General features: G+C 49.2%; 1 protein-coding gene across 1 annotated transcript in view; it reads left to right on the forward strand.

The window, feature by feature from the left end:
• Positions 1-12,747: 12,747 nt before the first annotated feature.
• TXNRD3 (thioredoxin reductase 3) overlaps positions 12,748-20,857 on the forward strand; it is a 34,952-nt gene continuing 26,842 nt past the window's right edge. The window contains exons 1-2 of the mRNA XM_045163900.1: positions 12,748-12,969; positions 13,027-13,605. Coding sequence (XP_045019835.1) covers positions 12,748-12,969; positions 13,027-13,605 — 801 coding nt within the window. The remainder of the gene's footprint in view (positions 12,970-13,026; positions 13,606-20,857) is intronic.

Genomic DNA, 20,857 nt, shown 5'->3' on the forward strand with positions numbered 1-20,857 from the left:
TTTTTGTTCTCTATGAAAATAATTACGTGGTTTCTCTTGTACTCTAGAAAAGCAGTGACTTAAACTGGTAGATTTTTTTCTAAAGTTGACACCTACTTGCATTCCTGGGATGGAGCCTGGTGGGCTGCCGTCTATGGGGTCACACAGAGTCGGACATGACTGAAGTGACTTAGCAGCAGCAGCAGCACACAATTATCGTGGTAAGGAATCCACCTGCCAATGCAGGAGATGTAAGAGACTTGGGTTTGATCCCTGGGTTGGGAAGATCCCCTGGAAGAGGACAGGACAACCCATTCCAGTATTCTTGCCTGGAGAACCCCGTGGACAGAGGAGCCTGGCAGGCTACAGTGCATGGGGTTGCAAAGAGTCAGACACGACTACAGCGACTTGGCATGCACACATACACAATTACTGGGGAGAGAAGAGGGAGAAGCAGGCAGGGCCGGGGAAGCGCACTGAGACGCGGGGAAGGCAGAGTGCTGGTTAGGCCGAGAGCGGCTGTGTGGACAGCACCCCGTCGTCTGTGCAACCCTCGGGCCTCTGTTCTATGTGACACGTTAGTTAAGTGTTCTGCGTGTGTGTTTATGAAGGGGATTGGCATACAGCTTTATTTTCCTGAGCTGTTCTCTTTTATCTCTTCATCTCTCGAAACAACTATTTCGTGGATCAGATGCATTGCTCTTGTTTGTATCTCAGTCATTTCTACTTTAGTTTTAATTACATCATTCTACTTTTTTGGATTTTTTAATGGTTTTTAAGTAGTTTCTTGATTTGAAAGTTTATTTCCTTTATTTTCGATCTTTTCTAATAAATGCATATAAGGCCCACCTATTCCTTTGAGTACTGCTGTTGCAGAAAAAGATTCTGTGATATGGCATGTCTGTGATCATTGAGACATAAATAGTTCACACATTATATATTTTAATTTTTGCTTTAATCACGAGCTATTAAGATGTATTGTTAATTTCTATTTCTATTGCATTTCAATCAGCCTAAATAATAGCAGCTTTTGCAGCTGAATAAGATTTCCCTTATGTCATTGCACAGGTCAGTTTTTCAGAATATTCCATTTGTGGTTAAAAGAATATTTAACCTCTGTCAGTTGAGTAGAAGGGTGGTTAGACGAAGCTCATTACTTGTTTTATTCAAACCCGCTTTTACTCACTTTTCTCTATGAGAGTTTTGTCACAGGTGCACACTAGGACGCTGAGGACCTGTTTCCTCTATCTGTGGCTCCGCCACGCTCTGGCTCTGTATATGCACACGTGGAGCTTTAAATGCAGTAAAATGATCATCGGTTACCCTGTCTTCAGCATGACATAGCCCTTTCTTTTTATATTAAACGCTTTGGCCTTGAATTCTATTTCATCTGAATTTAAAACTACCCTCTTTTTTGTTTTATTAGCATTTCTTTCCTTCATGTTCATTTTTGCTGGATTATTTCTTTTAGATATATACTTCACATAGTTTTTACTTTTATCCAACCAGGGTTTTTTCTTTTAATTAATTCAGGTAACCCATTTACACCTAATATGAGGACTGACATTGTTAGAATTGTTTGTTCCTTCTTTTGGGTTTGGTTCTTTGTGTGTTATACTTCTTGATTTTTCTCCCCTTTCTTACATTTTGTTATACCCACTGAATTTTCTTAATCTTCTCACCCTTTAAGAGTGCTACTTAAGGTTACATTTAGAAACCGCTATCTGTAGTTAAATCACCCCAACAAGTCAGACAACTCAGTTGTCCGCTCCATTTACAAGTTCTCTAGAATTTGTGTCCCGTGATTATGCTATTTTTTTCATTAAAGTGTAACACACATACTTTACACGCCCACGTCTTAGGTGCACAGCTTGGTGGATTTCTCAAGGTGAACACGTCCCTGCCAACAGGACGCAGGGCAGCACAGAACACCACCAGATCTCGTCGAGCTTCCGTGACGCCGCCATCACTCCCACCACAGGTGAACAGGGCCCGCCAGCACCACGGTGCCCAGAGTCTCTCAGCCCACACGTCTGAGTGTGCGTCTGTCCCCTCGCCTCCGGCTCGTTCCGCTCAGCGTCAGCCCCTGCGACTCCTGCGCACAGAAGTGCGTGGCGCTGCTGCTGGCCTCGTGCCGTGCAGACGCTCCTTCTGCAGCTGTGTCACGAATGTTTGCGTTGTCCCGGGGTGTGCATGTGGCTGGGCTACATGCATAGCCCAGCACCCATCTTTTGGAAGAGGTATCCACACACTCCTTTTGGATGCTCACCTGGGACAGGGCATGACTGTTCAGAGTTTGAGGACACTGTCAGTGTTCCAGGTGGGGTATCACATTGTCATTTAAAATGCTGCTGCTGCTGCTAAGTCGCTTCAGTTGTGCCCGACTCTGTGCGACCCCATAGACGGCAGCCCACCAGGCTCCCCCGTCCCTGGGATTCTCCAGGCAAGAACACTGGAGTGGGTTGCCATTTCCTTCTCCAATGCATGAAAGTGAAAAGTGAAAGTGAAGTCGCTCAGTCATGTCTGACTCTTCGTGACCCCATGGACTGCAGCCTACCAGGCTCCTCCGTCCATGGGATTCCCCAGGCAAGAGTACTGCAGTGGGGTGCCATTGCCTTCTCCTGTCATTTAAAATACCTTACTTTAAACAACCAACACTCTTTGACTCTGGTTTTTGAGTATTTATTTTACTTATTTCTTTAGCTGCGCCAGGTCTTGGGTCTCACTGCAGCATGTGGGGCCTCGTTCCTGATCAGGGATCGAACCCAGGCCCCCTGCATTACGAACATGGACTCTTAGCCATTGGACCACCAGGGAAGTCCCAACACTCATTTATGCGTTAAAAAAAAAAAAAAAGGCTTTAACTGTTTTACCCGATCACTGTTGTACCCCATCGTTTCTCCTCTGTAGAGCTGATTGCCCAGCAGTTGTGTGTTTTTAGAGAACATCTGTGGGCCTTAAATATCTGGCCTCTTGCATGCCTGGAAGTGTCTTTAGTTTGCCATCACAACGAATGGTAGCATCGTAATAGTTAGACTTCATATAAAGTTATAGATTCCAGCTGATTTCCACTGAGAACTTTGAAAGTGAATGTGAATTCTCTTAGTCGTGTCCAACTCTTTGGGACCCCATGGGCCACAGCCTACCAGGCTCCTCCGTCCATCCATGCGATTTTCCAGGCAGGAGTACTGGAGTGGGTTGCCATTTCCTTCTCCAGGGGGATCTTCCCGACCCAGGAATCAAACCCGGGTCTCCCACATTGTAGGCAGACACTTTTACATCTAAGCCACCAGGGCAGAGAATGTTGAAGATGCCGTTTATTGCTGCTTTGACCCCTTGAGGGGCCCTCATTCTCAGCATTCTTGCATTTCTTCAGTTTGGGGGGAATGTCCTCCGTCATTTCTTGGAACATCTCTCTTTTCTCTCTTTTCAGACCTCCCGTGTGATGGCTTTTACAGTATTTTTGATGTATCCTTCGTGTCCCTTGACTTTTATTTCATGCTTTCTACTTCTTTGTCCTTTTATGATCATTCCTTGCTTAGTTTTCCTAGAATGTGAATATTCCGTTTTTGACCTTTGGTTTTCCCTAACTTAGCAATCAAGTTTTTGACCTTCTTTGGTTTTGTTTCTTTTTGTTGTTGTTGTTGTTTTAACAAAGGCTATACACTTGTGCATCTGTCTGAAGCGATTAATTACATTCAGAATCCCTGTCCTGCTTTCTCTATAAAATTTCCTCCCTCGCTCTTTTGTTGCGTTACTCTTTAGAGAACGTGCTGGAAGGGCTTTCCTGTCACTCACATTCAGAGTCTTGCATCGCCTCACAGGTGTGCGAGTAGGTCTCAGCCGTTAGTGGCACTGGCGCCGGAAGGGACAGTGACCAGACGGCCAGCTGTCTGGTGGGAATGGGGTCCGCCCTCAAGCTGCAGACCCTTGCCTTCCACCCCCTTTCTTCCCCTCCCCCCTCCCAGGCACGCCTTCCCACTGCTCCCTGGTTTGCAGGCTGGCTAGGTGACTCCACAAAGGAATTGTTTGGTGGGTGCTTGGGAGTCAACGCTAGGTGGAGGTGTCCTTGTCCTCCCTAGGGGGAGAAAGAGAGAAGGAGAAAGCCAGGATGTGTGGAAATTCTTCTAAAGCCCAAGGGTTGAGCCAAGAAAATGAGACCAGATGGCAGGAGTGGCCACAAAAGGGAACCCAGCATGGCACAGGTGCACGTGCCAGGCAAGCAAGGGCGTGACCCGGGAGGCTCCTGTGGGCGCTGCGTGTTCATGGCTGGTCCTTCTCAGCCTGTGGGCTGCTGCGTGTTCATGGCTGGTCCTTCTCAGCCTGTGGGCTGCTGCGTGTTCATGGCTGGTCCTTCTCAGCCTGTGGGCGCTGCGTGTTCATGGCTGGTCCTTCTCAGCCTGTGGGCGCTGCGTGTTCATGGCTGATCCTTCTCAGCCTGTGGGCCGCTGCATGTTCATGGCTGGTCGTTCTCAGCCTGTGGGCCGCTGCGTGTTCATGAGTGATCGTTCTTAGCCATCCAGGGACTTGAAGGTGGATGGGTGGGGTTAGCCCAGAGCTTCTTGGTGGGATGAAAGGAAACTTGTAGCCCCAGCCCCACTCCCGCAGGACGAGCCCCAAAATGCCACTCCTTGGACTCCTGAGTCCTCCCCTTTCTGATTTCATAAGATTCAGGCTCCGTGTCTTTTGTTTCTCTGAGGCTCAGTCGTGTCCAACTCTTTACAAGCCTTTGGATTGCAGCCCACTAGGCTCCTCTCTCCATGGGGTTTTTCAGGCAAGAATCTGCAAGTGGGTTGCCATTTCCTCCTCCAGCGGATCTTCCGGACCCAGAGATCAAACCCGAATGTCCTGTGTCTCCTGCATTGCAGGTGGATTCTTTACCTGCTGAGCCACTGGGGGAGCCCTTTGCTTCTCTGAGACTGGGATAAATCCAGTATAGTGCCAGATTCATGGGCTTTGTAAATGGAGAAAACCCCCCTCCCAGCCCAGTCTTGATGTCTCTGCAACTTAGAATTGCACTCTCGTGTGTGTTATAAACATCTTGTCTGCCAGACCTAAGAAATTCACGCACACTCTCTGGCTGGTTGAGTTCCTGCCCTGAATCTGTATCCTTCATCACAACTTGACAAAAGAATGGTGCTCTGAGGCCTGTTTTATAGGCTTTCTATTCTACAGGTTTGCTGCCCATTACTACCATCTGTCAGAATCACAAAGCCGTAGTATGTACCCATTACTGTTGGTTGATTTTATTTAGGCACTAATTCTTGTCCCTACCTACCCATTTGTCACATTTGGGGGCTTCCCCGATGGCTCATCAGTAAAGAATCTGCCTGCGATGCAGGAGCCACAGGAGACGCAGGTTCCATCCCCAGAAAGGGAAGAGCCCCTGGAGAAGGAAATGGCAACCTGCTCCAGTATTCTTGCCTGAAAAAAGTCCCATGGACAGAGGAGCCTGATGGGATACAGTCCAAAGGGTTGCAGAAGAGTCGGACACGACTGAGCACAAGCGCCTACCTACCCAGTGGCTGTCATTGTTTAAAAAAAGGAGAAAGAAAGGCAAGAAGCACACCCACCCCTCCTCTCGGAAAATTCTCACTCATCACAGTTTAAAGACAAGAAGCACAAATAATTCTGCAAGATAAGAAAATACAGAAATAAAACCACCAGGATTCTAATAATCAACAGTAGCTGGTCATTCAGTTTAGATACTGGAACTTGCAGAAAGCAGCCACGTTACCAATGACTATTACTCTGCATCTTCAACCCGCAGATACGACACCTCTACGGTTGAGGAGCAAAATGAATTATTTTAGGTGAGGTCATTTGTGCAAGAGAACAGGAACCGAATCAGGGACCAACGTGCTGGCTCTCGTTTTATGAGGCCACAATGACCAGTCCTTGGGAGGACAAGAGAAAGAGCAGCGAGTGACAGCACCCCGCCCCCCAAAACACAGCCAGCTCAGTCCCCTCCTGGTTATGTCCCTGAGCCAGCCCTTCCAGGGAAGCCGGGGGCTGCACTTGGATATTTCACAGCAGGAAAGCAGCTAAGAGAGTGGTCTCAGAGCCACGGTCAGTAACTCACTCTTGTCCTCTGGACACCGTCTACAGCCACCAAGCAGCCCTCCAGCTCCCTCGAGCTAAAGGACACAGGTGTGTCCAAGGAGAGAGTCATGGCCTGAGACAGGCACGGGCGAGACAAGATGAAAACCGCAGCCCCAGGCCCCCACCCTGCACCCTTGCCACCGTGAACCTCTGTTCTCTGGCTCCACTCCTACCTTCCATGAGAGTCAGCCACAGGGCCAGCACCCACTCAGTGCTGACCCCGAGGCCTGCTCCCAGAGTTCCTGGGACTTCCAGTCTGGGGAAGGGGCGTGCCGACATTAATCGGAAAATCACACAAGTGTAGCATTACAAACTGGTCTGTGCAAGGGCCCTGAGAACCTGTCAGAGTTTGGGCTGATGGCACCGTGATCCAAAGCTGTTTACTAGGGGTGCGGGTCTTGGGCCCAGCTCCCAGAGGGCGTGGCGCCTCCCTGCCCAGGCCTCTGGGGACAGGGGCCATGTCATGTGGGTCCCCTGCAGCCATGGGCTGTGGAGTGCTCCACGCTGCCCCGGCAGGCATCCTTCTCCGGCCTTTTCGCCCCTCAGCTCACTGTCTCTTCCTCTCCTCAGCCCCACCCCCTACCAACTTCATGTCACATCTCCCTTCAGTTCAGTTCAGTCGCTCAGGCGAGTCCAGCTCTTTGTGACCCCATGGACTGCAGCACGCCAGGCTTCCCTGTCCATCACCAACTCCCGGAGTTTACTCAAACTCATGTCCATTGAGTTGGTGATGCCATCCAACCATCTCATCCTCTGTCGTCCCCTTCTCTTCCTGCCTTTACTCTTTCCCAGCATCAGGGTCTTTTCCAAAGAGTCAGTTCTTCGCATCAGGTGGCCAGAGGATTGAAGTTTCAGCTTCAGCAGCAGTCCTTCCAGTGAATATTCAGGACTGATTTCCTTTAGGATGGATGGGTTGGATCTCCTTGCAGTCCAACCCAGGGACTCTCAACAGTCTTCTCCAACACCACAGTTAAAAAACATCAGTTCTTCAGTGCTCAGCTTTCTTTATGGTCCAACTCTCACATCCATACATGATTACTGGAAAAACCATAACTTTGACTAGATGGACCTTTGTTGGCAAAGTAATGTCTCTGCTTTTTAATATACTGCCTAGGTTAGTCATAGCTTTTCTTCCAAGGAGCAAGCATTTTTTAATTTCATGGCTGCAGTCACCATCTGCAGTGATTTTGGAGCCCAAAAGATAAAGTCTCCGTTGGCCACCTACTAAGATGTGGGCTCTAGCTAGTCACGACTTGTCTGGGCCTAAGTTTCCTTGTCTGTGAAAGGAGGGTAACCCAGGTAGCTCAGACAATCGGAAGCAGTGGTGGGGTTTCACCGGGTCAGTATAGGCCAAGCCCAGCACACTTTTTACCCGTCCTTTCTGACGACGATGCTTGTGCCCGAGCCTTCTGGCGCAGGACCTGGAAATTTGAGATCATGGGGACGCCTCCACCGGCCCCCGCTGCTCCGCAGAACCCTCCAGGGTTCACACAGCGTGCTCTTAACCTGTTTTCTCAGTCAACTAGAGACAGGTTCGACCTGTTTAAGAGCAGAAGCGGGTGTCGCTGAGCGGGGAGACATCCTTCGGAGGCCCGGCCCCCGCGGTCCCGGGGCGCCCAGGTGCGCCGGCGCGGGCCGGGGGGACGCACCTGCGCCCAGGTGGCTGGAGAGGAAGCGCCGCCCACTGCCCCGCTTCCTGAGCGGCCACTGCCGCCTGGCGGCCAGTCGGCTCCAGTCCCCGCTCGCTCCAGCTTCTGAGCCGAGCCCTTCCCGGCCCGGTTGTCTGAGAACCCCCGGGGCTGCGCATCTCCCGTGGGGGCCCGAGGTTGGCGGCTGTACCGGCCGCCCCGCAGCGGACTTCGCCCTCCCCGCGGAGTCACTCCCAGGCCGGGGCCGGAGGCCACGTGCTCTAGGCGGGAGGCTCTGCGGCCGATGAAAGGGGACCCGGAGCCGCCCCCACCTCCCTCCCCCTTTCCTGGCGAGCTGGTGGCCCCTGTGCGAATGCGCCACCGTGCCCTCCCTGGCTCTGTTTATTAAGGCCTCTGTGCAGGGCTTCCCGGCCACGCTAGTGGTAAAGAACCCACCCACCAAGGCAGGAGACATCACAGTCGTGGGTTTGATCACTGGGTCGGGAAGATCCCCTGGAGGAGGGAATGGCAACCCACTCCAGTATTCCTGCCTGGAGAATCCCATGGACAGAGGAGCCTGGCGGGCTACAGTCCATGGGGTCGCAAAGAGTCAGACACTACTGAGCTACCGAACTGAACTGACATATAATATTTGTATATATGCAATACTTTTATTATTTATAGGGACTTCCCTGGTGGCTCAGATGGTAAAGCGTCTGCCTACAATGCAGGAGACCTGGGTTCGATCCTTGGGTCGGGAAGATCCCCTGGAGAAGGAAATGGCAACCCACTCCAGTAGTCTTGCCTGGAAAATCCCATGGATGGAGAAGCGTGATAGGCTGCAGTCCATGGGGTTGCAAAGAGTCAGACACGACTGAGCCACTTCATTTTCCTTTCTATTATTTATATATATGCAAAAATTTTATATATAAATGAGTTTTGACAACAGTATATGTCAAACTTCTAAGCATTCTTTCTAGTTTTCTAATTGTTTTCTTGTTTTATTTATTCCTATCTTCTTTAACAACTTAAGATATAATGCATATGCCATGCGATGTACCCATTTAAAGTAGAAACTCACAGGCATTTAGTATATTTACGGAGTTATGCATCCATCCACGGTTTTGTTTTGTTTCTTGGCTGTACTGGGTCATCCTCGCTGCTCTCAGTTTCTCTAGTCGCGTGCACAGGCTTCCCTTGTGGTGGCTTCGCCTGTTGAGGACCAGTGGCTCCGTTGCTCTGTGGCCTGTGGGATCTTTCCGGATCAGGGATCAAATCCATGTCCTCTGCATTGGCAGGCAGATTCTTAACCATTGCACCAGCAGGGAAGTCCCACCATCACCACAATTTTAGAACATTTTTATTCTCAAAAAAGATCCTATAACCCTTAGCTTTCACCCCTCAAGCCTCCCTTTCTTCTTCCCTACTGCCCAGCCCGAGGCAACCACTAATCTACTTTCTGTATCAATATCTTCTTGTCTCTGTCATCTGATTCCTTGACTCTGACTTCAATTAATTAAGAACTCACAAGGGATAAGAGATAATTAATCAGGCTATTTCCTGCCCAAGGAGACATATATGGAAGAAAAAGACAGATATATGTTGAAAATAAAGGATAGAAAAGGGTGTGTATACAGATACTGACAAAAGAAAGTAGATTTGGCCACAGTAATCTTTGGATGAATAGAATTTAAGGACTGAAGAGTTAACAAGGACAAAGGAGGGTGTTTTATGATAAAAAAAAAATATATATATATATATATACTCCATTAAGAAATTGTGAGTCATGAATTTTTCTGCACCTAACATCATATTCCTGAAATAGTTTTAGTTGTTAACATGCTTTTTATTGCAAGTAACAGAAACCACAACTTCAGCTGGCTTACATAATAAAGGGAATTGAAGGGAAATGCAGTGCTGATTCTAGCAAGAGATGACGGGGAACAGAGTCTGTCTCCGAGCCTCCCCACATCCATGTGACTCTGGGAAGATCCTGTTCCTATCTCCGTCCTTAGCTGTGTCACCTGTTGGAGACAATACCCTCTCCTTTCTGGGGCTGCTGGGAGGAGTGAATAATGAGAGCTCACACACAGTACCAGTTGTGTGCTGACCGTGTACCAGGTGCTGTCCTAAGCACTTTACGTGTATTTCTTGTTTAGTTGCTAAGTCGTGTCTGACTCTTTGGTGACCCCATGGACTGTAGCCCACCAGGCTCCTCTGTCCAGGGGATTTTCCAGGCAACAATACTGGACTGTTTGTTCTCCAGGGGATCTTCCTGACCCAGGGATTGGACCTGCATCTCCTGCATTGGAGAAGGAAATGGCAACCCATTCCAATATTATTGCCTGGAAAATCCCAAGGACAGAGGAGCCTGGCAGGCTACCGTCCATGGGGTCGCAGAGTCAGACACCACTGAGCGACTTCACTTCACTTCACTTCTCCTGCACTGGCGGCCATTGGCAGTTGGTGAATCCCCTGAGCCACGAGGGTACTGACTCACTTAAATTCACAATGGCCCTTTGAGGTAGGAGCTGACGTTAGTCTCCTCCTATGACTGTTGTCTCAGACCACTGCCTAGGAAGCAATGGGGCTGAGATTCAGAGCTCAGCTGTCTGTGCTTTTCCGACCTTAATTGAAACAGTTTCCTAAAAACGGTGTCACAGTTCTGAAAGGCCCACCAGTGAAGCTCTGATGGGTTAACTAGATGTCAGGCCAGGAGCAGAGGAATACACCAGCTACCCCTATCCTTCCTGTCGGTGATTTACCCTCTGGCCCAGGAGAAGCTGGGGTTGAGGACAGGAAGGGACACGGTAGTAAGCCCACCCCAGCACAAGGTTTATCGTAAAAATAAAAAATCTTGACTGTGGAAGTCTTAAATTTTGAAAACTAAGGTTAGAGGGAAGCCTGGAGTGCTGCCGTCCATAGGCTCGCAGAGAGTCGGACACGACTCAGCGACTGAACTGAAAGTTAGAGGCGTCCTCAGGGCCAAGGAGATAACTAACTCGGCACAAGGGTACTGAGAACGATAAACCTAAGCTGACGCTGTGGGCGCCCTGTCTCCTTCTTACCCTCATATTTGTCAACATAAAGCCAATTCCACAGTAAGGTGGGAGACACTGAGAAGGGATCTGCAAGGGGCTGTGCATGAAGGGTCAGCAGGAGACCTGCACTGACCTTGGCCTGCCTGAGAGGGGACCTCAGGCGCCTCCCTCTCATACCATCCCCTAGAGAAAGTTAGATTTGCCAGATGAGGAGGAACATCTAGGCTGAGTAAACAGAAAGCGCACAGACCCTAAGGCAGGAGTGTGTCTGACACACAAGGAGCAGGCAGTGGCTGAAGCACGGTGAGCCAGGTGTCAGGAGATGATGCTGAGAGGGGCCAGGCATGCCTGCTGGTCTTGTGGTTGAATGTCTCTATTTGGGTTTAATACATTCACCCTGCAGCCGCAGGGGGCTGTAAGTCGTGGTGAGCAAGTTAGCCCCAAATCCCTCCACCTATCCACCCAAATGATGCATATAGCATTCCCATTCTGGCACAGAAGACTTCAGTTCAGTTCAGTTGTTCAATTGTGTCCAACTCTTTGCAACCCCATGGACTGCAGAACGCCAGGCCTCCCTGTCCTTTACCAACTCTGGGAGTTTACTCAAACTCATGCCCATCGAGTGGGTGATGCAATCCAACCATCTCATCCTCTGTCGTCCCCTTCTCCTCCTGCCTTCAATCTTTCCCAGCATCAGGGTCTTTTCAAATGAGTCAGCTCTTCACATCAGGTGGCCAAAGTATTGGAGTTTCAGCTTCAGCATCAGTCCTTCCGATGAGTATTCAGGACCAATTTCCTTTAGGATGGACTGGTTGGATCTCCTTGCAGTCCAAGAGACTCTCAAGAGTCTTCTCCAACACCACAGTTGAAAAGCATCAATTCTTCAGCACTCAGCTTTCTTTATTGTCCAACTCTCACATCCTTACATGACTACTGGAAAAACCATAACTTTCACTAGACGGACCTTTGTTGGCAAAGTCATGTCTCTGCTTTTTAGTATGCTGTCTAGATTTGTCATAGGTTTTCTTCCAAAGAACAAGTGTCTTTTAATTTCGTGGCTGCAGTCACCATCTGCAGTGATTTTGGAGCCCAAGAAACTTAGGGTCCCTTTATTAGAAATGCCTCCAATTAGCCTCCAGTTAAATAAATTTATAGTAAAAAAAAAAAAAGGCAAAATAATGACAATAATTTAAAAAAATAAAATAAAGTACCAAAGATTAAAAAAAAAATGCCTCCAGAATTCCATGCAATAGGGACTGAGGGGTAGCAACCTAGGAAATTCATTTTAAAATGCCATAGCTATATAAGGAAGCTAACAGAAACCCAGTTGTTGCTGTTTAGTTGCTAAGTTCTGTTCGACTCTTTGTGACCCCATTGACTGCAGCATGCGAGGCTTCCCTGTCCTTCACTATCCCCCAGAGTTTGCTCAAACTCATGTTCTTTGAGTCAGTTATGTCATCCAAACATCTCATCCTCTGTTGTCCCCTTCTCCTCCCGCCTTCAATCTTTCCCAGCATCAGGGTCTTTTCCAATGAGTCAGTTCTTTGCATCAGGTGGCCAAAGTATTGGAGTTTCAGCTTCAGCATCAGTCCTTCCAATGAATATTCAGAGTTGATATACTTTAGGACTGACTGGTTTGATTGATCTCTTTGCAGTCCAAGGGACTCTCAAGAGCCTGCTCCAGCACCTCAATTGGAAAACATAAGTTCTTTAGTGCTCGACCTTCTTTATGGTCCAACTCGCACATCCATACATGACTACTGGAAAAACCATAGCTTTGACTATGGGCCTTTGTTGGCAAGGTGATGTCTCTGCTTTTTAATACGCTGTCTAGGTTTCGCTAGTAGTATTTTTATTTACTTTGTGGGATATAAGCTTTAAAAAAATAGCCATCTTTTGTAAAGATGGTTTTTATTTATTCACTCCTTCCAAAAGGTTGAGACATCCAACCTCACTGAAGACCGTGTATCTAAAGGAGGCCTGAGGGGGCTGGTGGAATGGAAATAAGAGTGGAAGTAAGCTCTTCACGGGGGGCACCCCTGGGGACCACACGGAGACCCGGCGATCCCGCGGTGCGCGCACCATATCGAGCTAACAAGACCCTGAAGCCTGACACCCTCCACTTTGTGAAGACTGGGCGAGTCAAGAACTGCGGAGTCTCAGTGGTTTACTTCGCATGCGCCGAGGGTGGGGCGGGGCGGGGGCGGCCAGCGGCGTGGGTGGGGCGAGCGCTGCGGTGGGACGAGGGTCGGATCTAGCGGTGTGGGTGTGGCGAGCGCCGGGGACGGGGCGGAGCCGAGGGCGGGGCCAGCGGCGTGGGTGGGGCGAACGCCGGGGGGCGGGGCGTATCCGGGATTGGGCGAGAGTCGGGGACGGGGCGGAACCGAGGGCGGGGCCAGTGGCGAGGGTGGGGCGAGCATCGGGGAGGGGCGAGTGTCGTGGGCGGGGCGAGCGCCCGGGACGGGGCGGAGCCGGGGGCGGGGCAGAACCGGGAGCAAGGCGAGCGGTCCGGCCTTCACTCCCACTCGGCGCCCCAACTCGGTGTCTGGTTTCTGGGCAGGTCCTGTCCGTGCCACACCGCTGTCCTGGCGCAGCCGCCGCCGCCGCCGCCGCCCTCGCGGGCACAGACGTTTTCCACGCCAGGGAGGGGCTCGTCCCCCAGCCGCCGACTGGGCAATGTACGCGGCGCGGCCGGGCCGCCGTCGCCGCCCGGGCGCCGGGCCCGCCCGCCGGCTCCCGGGGCCGGCCGCTTGTCCGGCGCGGCCCGCGAGGAGCTGCGGCGCCGCCTGCTGGGTCTCATTGAGGGCCACCGCGTGGTCATCTTCAGCAAGACCTATTGTCCGCACAGCACGCGGGTAGGCGGCCAGGGCCCCGGGCCCCCGCGGCGCCCCGCCCCGGCCTCGGTCCGGGCTCGTCCGATCCGCCCTCGGCTGGGCCGCGCGGTCCGGCCTGCGGCCTCCGACGGGCCGGCGGGCCAGCCGCGGTCCTGCCCTGGCCGAAAGCCTGCTGGACGTGGGCCCCTAGGGGCACCTGAGGGGACAGGTCCCCCGGGTCCCGACCTGGGGACGACGGCGGCGGGTGGCGGGGCTGCTGCGGCTCACCGCGTGCCCCGGGCCGGCCTGGCGGCGGTTTAGGCCGGACTGCACGCGGGGCACGCGCGGGAGCTGAGAGTTGGAGCAGTGATGCTCTGGAGGACGAAGCCGTCTGTAGGATGGGGCTGGGCGATTTTGAAGGCTGCTTCCACGTTTGAGAGTTGAAACAACGCATGAAAGAGGCACAAGCCTAAATTGTCGGGTCAGAGGTGAAATTAGGATTCTCAGTCTTGCTGTCAGGTGGATAATGATTTGCACATTTTTCAAACAAGTGTGTGTGTCACATGTGCACCTTGCAGTTCTCTAGCAGACCACACTCCAGCAGGAGCCTCCTGGTTCATCCTCTCCACTCCTCCCAGGGCAACCACTGGCCAGAGTCACTTGCTTTTCCTTAACAATTTTGCTGCCAAACGTATGTATCCCTAAACAATACTTTGCTCCTTTTGGCTTGTATTGGTACTTTGTGTAAGTAGAGTCATGGATTTTTATATTCTGCATGTTTTTCCCAACAGTTATGTTTTAGAGATCGCTGCATGTTAGTGTCTGTAAGTGTGGTTTGTTCATTTTCATTGCTGTGTTGTTCCTGAGTGTTACCAGGTCTGATGTTCCTAGTATTTTGCTCTCAAATACAATATGGCCATGCCTGTTCTTGCTGCTTCTCCCAGTGCGCACATACAAGAGCTGCTTGAGAGGAGATGTCTTGAAGCTGAATTGCTAAGCCACAGAGGAGGCAGTTTTTTCCTTAGTTAGGTGATACCGAAATGTTTTTCCACACGGTTATACACTTGCTCTCTGACTGGTGTATTACCAGTTGCCACTGCCCTACGTCCTTGCCCACAGTTGATACATGTAATTATTGCCATTCTGGTGTTTATGAGATGGTATTCACTGTAGCCATAGTTTTGCATTTTCTTGATGAACTTAACATCTTTACCTGTGTTTATGGGTCATTTGAGTTTCCGCTTCTGGGAAACATTCAGGCATTTTGCTTCTATCTCTATTAGGTTATTTTTTTATACTCATTTTGTAGACATTCTTTATATATTGTGGATTCTAGTCCTTCGGTTCTATGTGTTGGAAAATCGCCCAGACTCGGTTTTTCTTTTTACTCTCTTTATGTGATGTTTTGTTTAACTGAAGTGGAAGTTCAACATAGTGAATCTATCACTTTTTCTTTTCTGCTGTGTGCCTTTTTTAAGTCTTTCTACTCTGAGGTCACAAAGATAGCCTCCTGTGTGGCCTGCTGGAAGTTTTCAGGTGTGCTTATCACACCCCTCTTCTCTGTTCCACCTGAACTTGAAGCCGAGGACGTGTGGGGATCCAGTTCCTTTTTTCCTTTATAACTTATCAGTTGTCCCTCTTCCTTTTTCGGAGAGTCCTTTCTTTCTACTGTGGTTTGAATGCTCACCAATCACCTGTCAGATTCTCACATATGTGTTGGTTTATTTCCAACCTCTTGTCTTCTTTCTCTGCTTATTGAAGTTGTCCTTTTAAGCTTATAAAAGAGCCAAGCCATCAGAACTGTGCATGGCCACTGCTGGGGCCCAGAACAGTGTGAGGCAGGTAAATGGGTTGAATGAATAAACGGCTTTACATCATTCTGGTCGAAACTTTGCTGACACAGAGCATCTTAGGACAGATGATTTTCTGTTCTGTGTGCGTCACAGCTTCTAACAACATGGCCACTACTTTGAGTCCTGTTACATAATTGGACAGCTTTGATTACTAGAACTTTTTTCAGTTCAGTTCAGTCTCTGAGTCATGTCCGACTCGTCGTGACCCCATGGAGTGCAGCACGCCAGGCCTCCCTGTCCATCACCAAGTCCCGGAGTTTGCTCACACTCATGTCCATTGAGTTGGTGATGCCATCCAACCATCTCATCCTCTGTCGTCCCCTTCTCCTCCCGCCTTCAATCAAAACTTTTTTAATGGAGCCCAGATCTGTCCGTCTGAAACATTTTGGCGGTGCCTGTCAGTCCAGTGCACAGAATTAGGAATCTGGCTTCTAGTTGGATGGCAGATCTTCCAGTATTTTCCCTGAGCGCTTTTCTTTCCTGGCCAAGCTTTTCATGTGTTCGTATCATCTGTCTTTACACATGACCCTTCACTAAACAAGTTGTGCAGTAATTTGACCATGAATCACCCAAACTGGACACCGTATTCCACATCCCTACCTGTGGCTTGCCTTTCAAGAACTCGTGGCCTAAAGGAGCTGTAATCAGCCTGTTCTCACACACTGAAAGACACGTGCGTGCGAGGCAGCTGCTGTGGGGACGAGAGGTAAAGCAGCTGCTTCTGTGGGGTCAGAGGAATTGAAGACGTGGTGTTTAAGCTGGTCCTGGAGAGATAAGTTGGACGTAGGCAAGGTAGAGCTTCAATAGTTGAGGAATTCGTGTGAGCAAAGGCAGGAGATGGAAACATGAAAACACTGGGTTGAACGTAGGCTGTAGGAAGGGAATCAGGAGAGGGACGTGGGAACGGGCTGGCCTGCAGCTGCTCAGTGGAACTGAGGTCTCAACGTGTGCCGCTGCGTGTGGAGGACCTGACGACGTCGGGCTGGAGGAGAGGAGTGACAGGGCCTGCCCGGGGCTGGAGTCCCACCTGGGAGGAGTGCGCTGAGCGGGGGCAGCTGACCGGGCAGGAAGCTCCTTGAGTCAGGCGACCGCACGGCCCAAACTCAAGAGTGAAAAACGTGCCCTTCCCCCAATTAACTTTCAAGCCATGTTTTCCCTAATCCTCAATTCACACTTTTGTGGATTGAAAACATACTTGCATTGGTTAGCTTTTTTCCCCTATAATAAAATATGCATAATATCGTTTACTGTTTTAAGCACTTTAGGTCTCATGGCATTAAGGCCATTCCTGTTCTGTGCTGCCATCACCATCCACCCACAGAGCTTTTCTCGTCTTCCCCAACTGACACTCGGACCTCATTAAACAGTAACTCTCCATCCCACCCCCAGCCGCTGGCAACCACCATCTGCTTTCTGCCCTATGAATCTGAAAGTATTTGCCATTTTCTGACTGGCTTATTTCAGTCTGATGTCCTCAGAGTTCATCTATGCTGTAGCATGGGTCAGGATTCCTTTCCTTTTTTTAATTAATTTATTTTTTTATTGAAGGATAATTGCTTTACAGAATTTTGCTTTTTTCTGTCAAATCTCAACCTGAATCAGCCATAGGTATACATATGTCCCCTCTCTTTTGAAGCTGCCTCCCATCTCCCGCCCCATCCCACCCCTCCAGGTTGATACAGAGCCCCTCTTTGAGTTCCCTGAGACATACAGCAAATTCCCGTTGGCTATCTATTTTACACATGGTAATGTAAGTTTCCACGTTACTCTCTCCATACATCTCGCCCTCTCCTCTCCTCTCCCCATGTCCGTAAGTCTATTCTCTATGTCTGTTTCTCCATTGCTGCCCTGTAAATAAATTCTCCAGTACCATTTTTCTGGATTTCGTATATATGCATTAGACTACGATATTTATCTTTCTCTTTCTGACTCACTTCACTGTGTATAATAGGTTCTAGGTTCATCCACCTTATTAGAACTGACTCAAATGCGTTCCTTTTATGGCTGAGTAATATTCCATCGTGTGTATGTACCACAACTTCTTTATCCATTCATTTGTCAGTGGACATCTAGGTTGCTTCCATGTTCTAGCTGTTGTAAACAGTGCTGCAGTGAACAATGAGATACATGTGTCTTTTTCAATTTTGGTTTGCTCAGGATATATGCCTTGGAGAAGGAAATGGCAACTCACTCCAGTGTTCTTGCCTGGAGAATCCCAGGGATGGCGGAGCCTGGTGGGCTGCTGTCTATGGGGTTGCACAGAGTTGGACACGACTGAAGCGACGCAGCAGCAGGGTATATGCCTAGGAGTGGGATTGCTGGGTCATATGGTGGTTTTCGGAGAAGGCAATGGCACCCCACTCCAGTACTCTTGCCTGGAAAATCCCATGGACGGAGGAGCCTGGAGGGCTGCAGTCCATGGGGTCGCTAAGAGTTAGACACGACTGAGCGACTTCACTTTCTCTTTTCACTTTCATGCATTGGAGAAGGAAATGGCAACCCACTCCAGTGTTCTTGCCTGGAGAATCCCAGGGACGGGGAAGCCTGGTGGGCTGCCGTCTATGGGGTCACACAGAGTCGGATACGACTGAAGTGACTTAGCATAGCATAGCATAGCATGGTGGTTTTATTCCTAGTTTTTAAGGAATCTCCATACCATCTTTCACAATGGTTTGCATTCCCACCAACAGTGCAAGAGCACACCCTCTCCAGCATTTATTGTTTGTAGACTTTTTGATGATGGCCATTCCGACTGGTGTAAGGTGATATTTCATTGTGGTTTTGATTTGCATTTCTCTAATAATGAGCAATGTTGAGCATCTTTTCATGTGTTTGTTAGCCATCTGTATGTCTTCTTTGGAGAAATGTCTGCTTAGGTCTTTTTCCCACTTTTTGATTGGGTTGTTTGTTTTTCTGGTATTGAGTTGTATGAGTTGCTTGTATATTTTGGAAATTAATCCTATGTCAATTGTTTCATTTGCTATTATTTTCTCCCATTTCTGAAGGTTGTCTTTTCACCTTGCTTATAGTTTCCTTTGCTGTGCAAAAGCTTTAAGTTTAATCAGGTCTCACTTGTTTACTTTTGTTTTTATTTCCATTATTCTAGGAGGTGGGTCATAGAGGATCTTGCTTTGATTTATGTCATCAAGTGTTCTGCCTATGTTTTCCTCTAAGAGTTTTATACTTTCTGGTCTTACATTTAGGTCTTTAATCCATTTTGAGTTAATCTTTGTGTATGGTGTTAGGAAGTGTTCTAATTTCATTCTTTTACATGTAGCTGTCCAGTTTTCCCAGCACCATTTATTAAAGAGGCTGTCTTTGCCCCATTGTATATTCTTGCCTCCTTTGTCAAAAATAAGGTGCCCATAGGTGCATGGGTCTATTTCTGGGCTTTCTGTCCTGTTCCGTTGGTCTGTATTTCTGTTTTTGTGCCAGTGCCATACTGTCTTGATGACTGTAGCTTTGTAGTATAAGCTGAAGTCGGGAAGGTTGATTCCTCCAGCTCCATTCTTTTTTCTCAAAACTGCTTTGACTCTTTGCAGTGTTTTGTTCCATATGAATTGTGAATTTTTTGTTTAGTTCTGTGGAAACTGCCACTGGTGATTCGATGGGGAGCACTGAGCCTGTAGGCTGCGTTTAATAGTGTAGTCATTTTCACAGTATTGATTCTTCCTGCCCAGGAGCATGGAGTCTCTCCCCATCTGTTTATGTGGTCTTTGATTTCTTTCATTAGTGTCTTATAATTTTCTGTGTACAGTTCTTTTGTCTCCTTGCTGCTAAGTCGCTTCAGTCGTGTCCGACTCTGTGCGATCCCATAGATGGCAGCCCACCAGGCTCCCCCGTCCCTGGGATTCTCCAGGCAAGAACACTGTTTGTCTCCTTAGGTAAGTTTATTCCTACATATTTAATTCTTTGGTTCCAGTGATGAATGGGATTGATTCCTTATTTTTCTCTTTCTGATTTTTCATTGTTAGTGTATAGAAATGCAAGGGATTTCTGTGTATTGATGTTGTGTCCTGTAACTTTGCTAAATTCACTTGTTCAGTTCAGTCATTCGATCATGTCCGACTCTTTGTGACCCCATGGACTGCAGCACGCCAGGCCTCCCTGTCCCTCACTATCTTCCAGAGCTTGCTCAAACTCACGTCCATTGAATCACTGATGCCATCCAACCATCTCAGCCTCTGTTGTCCCCTTCTCCCGCCGTCAGTCTTTCCCACCATCGGGGTCTTTTCAGATGAGTCACTTCTTTGCATCAGGTGGCCAAAGTACTGGAGTTTCAACTTCAACATCCTTTCAAAGAATATTGAGTCCTTTCAAAGAATATTCAGGACTGATTTCCTTTAGGATGGACTGGTTGGATCTCCTTGCAGTCCAAGGGACTCTCAAGAGTCTTCTCCATTATTTTGCTTCTTGGATATTTGGATTACTGTTTTTCATCAATCTGGGCTATTTGGGGGCATCTCTTCAAATATGATTCTTGTGCTTTATTTCCTCTCTTACTGGTATTCACGCCTTGTGTGTGTTGTGCTCCGTGCTGGCCCATTTTCCCCTAGGCTCCTGTCCTTTATCTTTTCCCTCCATGGCGTGAGGCTGCACACTCTCCACTCACGTCCTCAGCTCTGCAAGTCCTGCCAGCCCGCGTCTACTGTTGAGACACCATAGTGGAATTTTGACCGTAGGTATTGCACGTTCCCATAATTGCTTATACCCAGTTGGTTCCTGTCCATAATTCCTGTCTTTTTATTGGTTTTCCACTCGGTGAGATGTTGCCGTCATGCTTCTCCGGATCTCCTGAAGCAGTTTTCTCAAGCTCCTTGAACGCACTTACACGGGTGACTTTGCCTGCTGGTCACACTGCCGGGGCCTCTCAGAGGCGGCTTCTCTCGCCTGCCTGCTGCTTGTGTGTGGGCCCGCTGTGCTGTTTCTCTGTGTGTCTGGTCACTTTTTTGTTGAAACCAGGGCGTTTCCGGTAATGCGTTATAGCCACTCTAGACAGTGCAGCCGCCCTTCTCTGTGGCTGGTTTCTGCTTGTGTGTCTCTGATGGGTTATTTTCAGGAAGTCTGTTTCCACTCCTCAGAGGTGTGGCCGTGGGTCTGTGCAGCCACGGTTCACAGGGTTCAGCGGCCGCCTGTGTTACACTGTCGGACTCTCAGCGTCATGCCCGGGTGTCACACTCCTCTGGTTGCGGGTCAGGTGCTCTGCTTTCCCGGAGGTGCCCTGGGGTGTGAACTGCTCTGTGGTGGTGGTGTTCAGTCGCTCCAACTCCGTGACCCCACGGACTGCAGCACGTCAGGCTTCCCTGTCCGTCACCATGTCCTGGAGCCTGCTCAAACTCATGTCCGTTGAGTCAGTGATGCCATCCAACCGTCTCGTCCTCTGTCGCCCCTTCTCCTCCTGCCCTCATCTTTCCAGTGAGTCAGCTCTTCATGCCAGGCAG

This window comes from Bubalus bubalis, chromosome 21 (assembly GCF_019923935.1).
Source record: "Bubalus bubalis isolate 160015118507 breed Murrah chromosome 21, NDDB_SH_1, whole genome shotgun sequence".
NCBI classification, from domain to species: Eukaryota; Metazoa; Chordata; class Mammalia; order Artiodactyla; family Bovidae; genus Bubalus; species Bubalus bubalis.